Source organism: Colias eurytheme, chromosome 7, assembly GCF_061535395.1.
Source record: "Colias eurytheme isolate Ceu_HAF_F1 chromosome 7, ilColEury1 Martin Lab GWU primary, whole genome shotgun sequence".
Classification (NCBI taxonomy): Eukaryota; Metazoa; Arthropoda; class Insecta; order Lepidoptera; family Pieridae; genus Colias; species Colias eurytheme.
This window is the reverse complement of record NC_142986.1, coordinates 1141561-1151955: the sequence shown is the minus strand read 5'-3', so window position 1 is coordinate 1151955 and position 10395 is coordinate 1141561. Positions and strand designations below refer to the sequence as shown.

The window sequence follows — 10395 nt, the reverse complement described above, 5'->3', positions numbered from 1 at the left end:
TCATACATTCGTAGTCTATTCTATTGAACGCTACGCTAACAGAAAGCCACTTGACTAGGGGGGCAGAAGGCTATATCATGAGTCATAACGCTTAATGAATAAGAACGAATACTTACCCGAGTATTCAAGAATGATAGAATAGATTGAAGGATCAGGAGAAAATCAAGATCTACTAGTCATTTAATTCACATCAAAATCGGTATAAACATAGGTACTATTAAATAACCCACACACTTTAAAATAATATTTATTTATATTAAATAACATTTGATACACCAACCTTACTCATTATTACAAACATCCATCATTTAAAGTACTTGGTAAATACTGATTTATCTACTTAATTACACACAAATATATTTAAAATATAGGAAAAGATACTGTGAATTCGAAAAATAGTTCCATCGATTTTTAGCTTTGGTTAGGTTACAGTTTTAAATGGAGTTACAAAATGCATTTTTTTAAACAAATAACAGTTATACATACAATTTTTATCATGGAATTATGTATTTCCTTCAAATATATAAATATTTAAGATGTAATACATACAATATATAAGAGCCAGCGCGCACGAGCAACTTTGTCTCCGCAACTATTTTGTCTCTCCCATAAATTGTATGGGGAGTTGCGTCGCTACGTGCGCGCACTTTCATACTAGCCATAGGTGGGAGAGACAAAATAGTTGCGGAGACAAAGTTGCTCGTGCGCGCTAGCTCTTATGTGTTTTGTTGAACACATTTGCAGGAATAGCTTTTTTAACTACATAATATTATTATATTTTATGTATTACATTTATAAACTGGCTTTCTAGTGTCACTAAATAAAATGAAAACATAATATGTATAAGTAAAAATATTTGACTGAAAAACAGTCATGGCGGCTAATCTTAACAGACTAGACAATACAAAACAATAAGATAAAATTTTCATAAATTATTTAACTTACACATTGACTTTTTATGTATATTTATTTATTTTATAATAATTTATTATATCGGCATGCAAATACAGGGAAAAAAGCGCTCTACTTTCGTGAACGGTTATAGTACCTAAAGTAACGGGCAGTTAGAAATAAAAAAATTAAAACGCATTTTATTGTACATATTATAAACAGTCGTCTTGACTTCTTATACAATAAAATAATATAAGAAACGTTTAAATCCGTTAAAATTCTAGTATTTCGAAACGTGAAGGCATTCCGGAAAATCAATAACAAAAGAATGCTATTCGCGCGTCTTCCGATTTTCTATATATCAATTTCTTGTAATAATTCAGTGACTATGAAACTCTTTTAAATTTTTAAATAATATAAAAATTCGATCACGAGGCTGGTTTCAAACCCGCGTATTTCGCCAATTCAACCAAATTCCTTTCAACGACGTGACCAATTTTTATGTTTTTTTTTGCGGATATTCTTTAGATCAGAGAAGAGTAAAGTACCTATATTTATTAATTTCGCTAAGTATTAACAGAACAACGTTTACCAAGTCAATAACAATGCATTTAAGCCTTCTGTAAATTCGAGATTTAACATTCTCTCACAAACATGGCTGAATAAGAAAATACGTTGTAAATCCAGGGAATTCGCAACTGCATTTCTTTATTCACAAAGTCTTGATCTTTCTCTATTTGAACGAACCAAGCTTGTATGATTATTTGCAAAACAGACACGAATCAAATTGAAACGTTGTAAATTTTCTTTTATGTAAAATATGTAACGTGTTTTTAGACTTGTATATTTTTTATAGTAAATAAAAATATTTAAAACGATATAAATTATTAGATAAGTATGTATTTTTGTGGTCATAAATACATATCAATGTTTTGATAGTTTTAGTTTAATTACATACATGTTCCTCCAATAAAAACAGTTCACGGATTATAAAAACGATATTCACTCTTTTGAAAATAAGTTATGATGTCAATGTCAGTTTTTTTTATTTCCGATGAAAGTAGATATTACTGTTTACATTTCAATGTATACATATAATAAATTTAACCACATTTATATTATGTTTAAGTTAACCCAAAACACCGAAGAAAAAGTTGGCAAAAGAGGTCTATAAGAGATCAAATCCAAGTATCTATAACATTCATATATTTATTTACATGTAAGCGTATTTTCATACTAATCAACCGCACATTAACACATTTATTATTAAGAATAGCTATTTTTATAACTCATACTGAACTCATATCAATTTCTAATAGTTATTTTAGTTGTTTTTATTAATTTTAATTTTACACGGAGTAAATTGAAAGTACGGGTAAGTTAAATAAATTGAATAAAAAATGGAAATAAATTATTACAAATACATTGACACTGATATATTTAATTCATACTACAAAGTTAACATTTATTATTAAAGTAATCGTTAAAATGTATATAATTACACCAGCAGTCCATTTTATAATCATAATATACTTATGTATCATTGAAAATATTTAAACAGTATCACATTAAACATTTTAATAAATTACTAATCTACATTAAATAAATACACATTAAACGATTAAAATGTTTTTCTAAATAAGTTTAATATTTTTATTTCCTTGCTTATAATTAATAAATATTATGTCCCAATTTATTACTTAAAGAAACTAAAACATGATTTTTTATTAAAAAACAGCTCTATGTGAAATTATGATAGAGAATAGAGGAGAATAAAAGAAAAAAATCATACAATTTTATAGTTTGAAATGTTCTTCATGAAACAATTGTAACTAATTGGTATAGGAATAATTATATCATGACTAATTAAATAACCTAAAATTAATTTTATTCAAAAAACAGTTTTACACAACAACATCGAAGCGTCTTACTTAAATTATATTGCAAAATTGTTTTCATTATTGGACAAATAAGTTACCTATTTTTTAAATAATGGACATATAGGACACCTAACGTTTTATTGAAATAATAAATAATACTACACTCAAGAACTTTTTTAGGAAAACATCGCGAAAAGCAAAGCATACAATTCCTTACCTACTATATATAGATATTAGATACACACTAACTTTATACAAATTAATTACACAATATATTAGTCGCGGCACGTAAGTCTAGCGGTGAGCTTCAATGTTTTACGTTCTATGTTCAAATAGATCCCCTCTACTTCAAGATGACCGCCTCCTTGGTACAGTGGTTGACGCGTGACGTGAGCGTAGAACCGAGGGGTCCTGGGTTCGATTCCCGGTGGAGACAAAGAAAAAAAAATGTCTCGGTCTGGCAGGACACAGAAGGCTACCTAAGGCTCACCTACTTGTCCCTAAAGAAAATCGATCAGTGAAACAGATGTATAATGCATCTGCCCCTTACCCCACTTGGGGACATGGGACTTCACTTCACACTTCAAGATGAGCGCTAAACTTACGTGCCGATAGCTATACATCGACACCAAGAAACTATAACTATTCAACATTTATTATTCATGAATATACAGAGTGTGAAACCAATGTTTATGTATCCTAACTCCTAAGCTAATACTTTTGCTTACCTTTTTGAGTTTTCAGAGCTCCATTGAATAATGTTGAATCATATTTGCAATACGCAAGAATATCCTTTTTGATCCTGTTTTGGCTATCATTTGAGCAATACATATATTAGTATTTTCATAGTTTATATATAAATATAAGTTAGTATATTTTAGGTACATTTAAAAATACTTGTGACACGATACGTTAACAAATAAAACTTAATGAACATAGTGTGACACGACTCCAATGATTTCAACTGCAAACGATATGGCTCCACGTTGAATAGTATAAAAGTCGAAAGCGTTACCATAACTTTACAAATACACACTGTTTTCTAAATTGACATCTGTACACGTATTCTAAAAATACGAGATATATTTTTGCCAGTTCACGAGGGTTTAGCTGCGTTCTCGTAGCCATCAACTAGGGTCTGTAAGATGAATTTTATGGTTATTTTGTATATGTTTTCCACGTTTGGTGTGTATCGGTCCCCGAGCGTTGATTCGACGGCCGCTAGGAAGGGCGCCTCGATTTTCTGTAACAATGGTGAATAGATGTGGTCAATAAATGTTGCGGATGTTTTATACTGCGCTATGTAGCGATTACTACGACACTACGCGATTTTGTAGAGCAAAACTGAAATACATTTAATTATCTATAATGTTATTGTATAAGGAGACTAGATAGGTGATAAACATAGTTATTGTATATCCCTATAATATGTATATGTACTCAGATAATTAGAAAACACAATTTTCTAAATATGTGTTGTGTCTTGTAAATCTATATATATATGTATATATAAAACTCAAAGGTGACTGATATAGTGATCTATCAACGCACAGCCCAAACCACTGGACGTATCGGGCTGAAATTTGGCATGCAGGTAGATGTTAGGACGTAGGCATCCGCTAAGAAAGGATTTCCCGAAATTGGAACGGGGAAAAACGGGGATGCACGTACAAAGTCGTGGGCGGAAGCTAGTGGTGTAATAAAGTTACTCATCAATAAGCAATCGGTTAAGAAACAGATAATATTTGAAATAGTCTATGAGCATTATTAGTTGAAACGTAATCTACCTGTTTCCTATATATTTGTATATTTAAAATCTTATCGCTTTTACCCTATATGAAATTCTACAAATAATGTTGTGTTGTTTCATTCTACGCAATAAACCTTCTGTTACTACGTTTCATACATTTTTGATTCAGTTTTATTTACTGCCTGAATGACACGTCACTCTTGAATTGCAAACTTTATGTCCGTATAGCTACAGTTCATCGTAACGTTGTAAATTTTATATCTTTTATTTATTGTACAATAATAATTAATAAATGTAATATGTATTTGATGATAAACCTACAGCTTTAATTATTAATTTAAAATAGTAACTACTTAAGGCCAGGATATAAGGGAAATCCGACGAAATAACCGTAAAATATTCTTCATATCACCAACAGTAAATATTTTATAAACAATAAACACCGACCACTGCCCAATTAAGTTTTTCCTATCCAGCAATCTTGGAAGTAAATACAGAACCCAACAATTTGCGACAAAAACGTAGGAAAAGAATAAAAGAGACATAATCAGTAAGCGCAATACGTGAAAATATTGCAAATATTGTATTATCCTTTATATAATTTCACGCGTGACTCGTCCTCGATATTATTGAGTCGCTTGTGAAAAGACGCGGAAGATATTTATCAGTCCCTTTTGTTCTTAGATAATGTGGGTGGAGATCGTAACATTTTTCGGAAGTAAGGTGATATAAGGTTATTCTCATTATATGAGATACTAGATTTCCAACCGCGGCTTCGCCCACGTTTTCAAAGAAAAACGCGCATAGTTCCCGTTACTGTGGGATTTCCGGGATAAAGATAGCCTATGTTTGGATTTTCAGCTACCTACATACCAAATTGTTACCGGTTCAGTAGTATTTGCGTGAAAGAGTAACAAACATACATACATTCATCCTCACAAACTTTCGCATTTTTAATATATTTAGTAGAATAATTCTAAGTGGCAGTGTTTCTTTCAAAAATTACAATGTTATTAAAGTCACCACAGCCAGTGTCTTCATTTACATTGTAAATTGTAATTTTCTAGAGAAACATCTCAATTTTCAATTTAAAATGATCAGGGTAGAATTATACTAAATTCCTTATACCAATTCAATAACCATAACTAAGGTTATTATGGCATTCAATTATACTTTGGAGCAAAATCGGTCCTTATTTTTAATTATTACATCATCAACTAAAAAATAAATGTAAGACTTTAATTAAAAATCTGAAAACTAACTTTGCAAGCAAGCATGATAAGATTTTCTCAAAAGGCAAAGAGTTTTTAAACTTTCCCCCGGAACTTACACTATTATTTTTAATAAGTCTTTACCAAGACTCAAGTCTTACTTTTTATACTATACTAGCGGTCCGCGTGGTACATATGAAAAATAGATGTTGGCCGATTCTCAGACTTACCCGATATGCACAGAAAATTTCATGAGAATCGGTCCACCCGTTTCGGAGGAGTATGCGGACTAACATTGTGACACGAGAATTTTATATATAAGAAGATTTACTTCTCTTCTTAATAGTATTTTTTTATATTATACTATAATTAATCCATCAGTCCTCGGAATCACAGACACAATAGAAAATCTATTGTGTCGCGCCCCGATCGGGCCTTACGGTGGTCAATGGGTTAATACTCAAAAATATAAAGAGTACATACCCAAAAATATTCTACTTTAAAGCCAGGTATTTTCCTATGACTGGCGCCGACTTGGTGTATATATTCGAAGAAGTTGTCCAAATCGTCTAGACCCTTTATCCCTTCATCCAGGGTGTTCATGACATTATTGGCATGTTCCGCTAATTCCATTGAATTGATTTGTTCCTCTTTCGTCCTGTATTGTCGGAATTTCTCGAACATATTCAGGAGATCTTGGTTTTCCTCGAACAGTCTGGAAAAAGATGGCGGGTTTAGATCGTGTTTAATGGCAGGGTGTGAAGACTAATGTCAATAATTTAAGAAAAGGGACATATCTACTATTAATTTTTCATTTTATGGAGGAGTATGGAAAAATATATTCTGTAGTATTTACAATATTTTAAAAATTACTTTTCTATTCTTAGTACTGAAGGTACTAGGATTTCTGAAATGTATAATATTTATGTAATTTCAAACAGGAGGGTTTGACTTTAGCCTTCACATAGAAATATTAGTTAAGCTTACCTATAAAGAACCGTTATAGTCCGGGATCCATCGCCCATTTTTGCAAGTGATTACTATCAAGCTAATTTTTCGTGAGTAGCTTTATTTTGATGAGATGCGCAATAATTACATGTACGAAACTCTCGATTGTGGTAGCTACCAGAGGAAACAAAGATAAAATATTTTGATTTGATGGTTCTCAAATATTAATTACTAACTGAATGTTTTTTTTTGTTCAATCTCAAGATAATTATCTAAATTATTCGAAAAAATATTTGTCCTACAAAATCTAGGGTTTGATCAAAGAGTCCCCCTTTCCAATGTGTATCGATAACGAAGTCATCATAAATGATTACTAACCAGCTGATTTTTTTATTATCACTTATTTAATACTTATATAATTCAACAGACATATTGTCCTACAAATTGCGTAATAAATATTTGAGAACCGTCAAATCAAAAATTTTTATCCTTGTTACCTCTGTAAGCTACCACAATCGAGAGTTTCGTACATGAAATTATTGGGCATCTCATCAAAATAAAGCTACTCACGAAAAATTAGCTTGATAGTAATCACTTGCAAAAATGGGCGATGTATCCCGGACTATTAGTTCTATGTTGTTTAAAACAACACATATGTCTATTCAGAATATATTCTGTGATTATAACACTACTAATAACGTAAATAAACTAAATATTAGTATTTTTAGTCGATCACAAAGAAAAAAATCCGATTTTATTTCTAAACTACGAGTAAATACCTAGGTTAAGAGTTAAAATAACAATATATCTACAATTAAGATTAAACAGTGCACTTAATATTGCTTTGTAAGCATAATTTACGTGAGTTCATATTTTATAAATTGGATTTTTAATTTTATTATAGTTGTAATTCATGTTTTATAGTCGTAATATTTGCTTTAAAAGCTCAACAATTTCTTAGATTAGTCATTCCTGGATTATTTATTTAATATTAGTTATTTAATATTTAGTATAATTCAATTGTACTGGCGTACGTATATCATTTGGCAGACACTGCATACAAATGAAAATTATAGCCAATGAGCTTATATTAATTTTAGTTATTAATGTGTTATCTATAACTAAAATTAATCAAGGGCTATTATTAATATAGATAAACCCTTTTTTTTTTCAAGTGGGGAAATCAATATAGATAAACCCTGCCTTATATTTATTATTCTGAATAAGATTTAAAGGCATTTTGAATGAGAAGGAATTTTTTTATAACTTTAAATTGGTTATTAGTTACTAAGTGTTACTTTCTAAAATAGTTAAGTTATCTATCTATTTTAAGTTTTAAAACAGATAGACGGATTTAAATTAAAGTTTCGAAACTAAAATGAATAGAAAATAACTTATTTGGAATTTTACTGAAATATTTGACATAATTTAAATCCGTTGTATTCTTTATTTAACTTTATTTTTTTTATATTTAAGGTAAAGAAAACGTTTATAGAAAAATATAAAGTTTGAATTTTTAAATTTTAGTGGGTCACACACAATTCTTTCTACTGAATGCCAATTATAATAGACTTACTTTTTCTATCGACATCGAAGTTTCTTTTCTTTCAGTTTTTTTGTATCTGTTGATTCTTCATAAAACTCTACAAAGCCAATTGGGAGTACATTTTATATAGACGTTTGTTATAATTTTTCTTCAAGAACAAGTTAATTTATATGAACGTAGGAATATATTAATTTCTTACCATTAACGCAATAAATTCTAAAATTCCCTTACAAATTTCTAGATAAATTCCACGTGAGGTCTCCTATAATATATAACTTTAACACATATACGTCTGGTAAACTCAAACTCAAACTCAAACATTTATTTATTCAATTAGACTTCTTCTAGAAGCACTTTTGAAACGTCATTCCATACTTTTAACATTTACCACCGATTCGGAAAGCAGTATCTACGGAGAAGAACCGGCAACAAACTCCATAGTTGCTCTTTTTAATCATGTCAGTTTTACAATTTAATTTTACAAAATACATAATATGTAACATCATATATTATCGTATCGGTAAAAGTGTATTACTATATTTATACAAATACATACCAAATTTCAGCGAAATTGTATTATAAAAGAGAGAAAATCCGTAATTGCAAATGAAGAGATTTACAATATAAAGAGAATTATCAAGTCTCGTACAAAATATCTTCACATTTTGTACACAGAATCACAATATTCCGTAATAAAAAAAATCTGTAAACATTTTCATCCTTATTTTGTTATTTTTTCGTTTGATTTTCCGCTTGCTGTAATAATCCAGAACGCTGAACAAAAAACAAAATGTCATTCACAATTATTATGTAAGCTTTTAATTTATTTACAAAGTCTAAGGATTCTTGAACAATTGCATAAACTTTCATATCCCAAGGAGTGCAAAATATGTTCCAAAACTGACTTTCATATCCCCAGGAGTGCAAAATACCAAAACTGCCATTATCCCATAGTTACCGTATTTCCAAGCATATCAACACTCGGTAAAATAGGCCAATGCCTACATAACCTCAATGTTTCGTTACATCTGCTACAACCGAACGATAGTTTAATGGGCCCTTCGTATATGAAGCTGTATAGCCGTCTCCATAAATAATAACCAAGAATATTAAGCGCGCTGATATTTTCATAAACGTTAATATCGTGGTGTTTTTATCAAGAACGTGAACGGAAATTTTTATTAAATTGATATTGGGCTAGAATATGATATATGAGTTTGTGTTGGATGATTACGAACCAATTTGGTCAGTGGTTTATTAGTAACTATGTCGGATATAAATTTATAGTTATGGTACTATTTTTATGGCGTACTAGCTACACGCTCCCAGTTTCGGTCTTGTTATCTAAAACCTAACAAATTATATTCTTAAAAGCTTGAGAAAGCCAGCAAGATATTGAATAATTTACGCATTTGTGAAAATAATGAAAATTGGTGACGTAGTTTTTTTGTTTATCGCGAACAGATAAACAGAAAAACGTGGAGGACTATTTTTTAATAGATAATTTTATGCTGTGATGATGATAATATGGATATTAAAAGAATGATTTTCTTTTATTAACATATCTTAAAATGGCTATTGTGTTGTTAAATCATTCATAATCCTAAAGCAAAACACACGTGCAGCCTATGGGCTAGTCATACTCAACATTCAAAACAGTTTCATACGAAAAACTCAGATATTGTTTGAGGAAAACACAAAGCTAAGTCCCCTTGTGCGTAAAACAATTTTCATATTATCTGTATCACTGATCGATTTCATGGGCAAGTAGATTATTGATCGCAAAAGGGCTGTTTCGTTAAAGGATCGGTTGTAATTCTGCTCTCACATACATTGAATGAAAAAATCATATTTTATATATTACTAGCGGTCCGCCCCGGCTTCGCCCGTGGTACATATTATGAAAAATAGATGTTGGCCGATTCTCAGACTTACCCGATATGCACAGAAAATTTCATGAGAATCGGTCCACCCGTTTCGGAGGAGTATGCAGACTAACATTGTGACACGAGAATTTTATATATAAGAAGATAATGTAAATAGATTTCCTTTAGAAACGCTTTTCATCGTAATATGTAAGTAGATTTAAAATTATTAATATTTACCACACAGAAAGTAGTTTCTACAGAGAAAAGCTGGCAAGAAACTCCAAATAAAATAACAATGTAA

The 10395-nt window shown here is 30.3% G+C and overlaps 1 protein-coding gene across 1 annotated transcript in view; it reads right to left on the bottom strand.

The window, feature by feature from the left end:
* Positions 1–3275: 3275 nt before the first annotated feature.
* The window catches only part of LOC149906881 (neuroglobin-like), a 77421-nt gene continuing 70301 nt past the window's right edge, over positions 3276–10395 (bottom strand). The window contains exons 3-4 of the mRNA XM_090103945.1: positions 6216–6447; positions 3276–4014 (exon numbers count right to left, since the gene is read on the bottom strand). Of these exons, the coding sequence (XP_089960071.1) occupies positions 3868–4014; positions 6216–6447 (379 nt within the window). The 3' untranslated portion in view covers positions 3276–3867. The remainder of the gene's footprint in view (positions 4015–6215; positions 6448–10395) is intronic.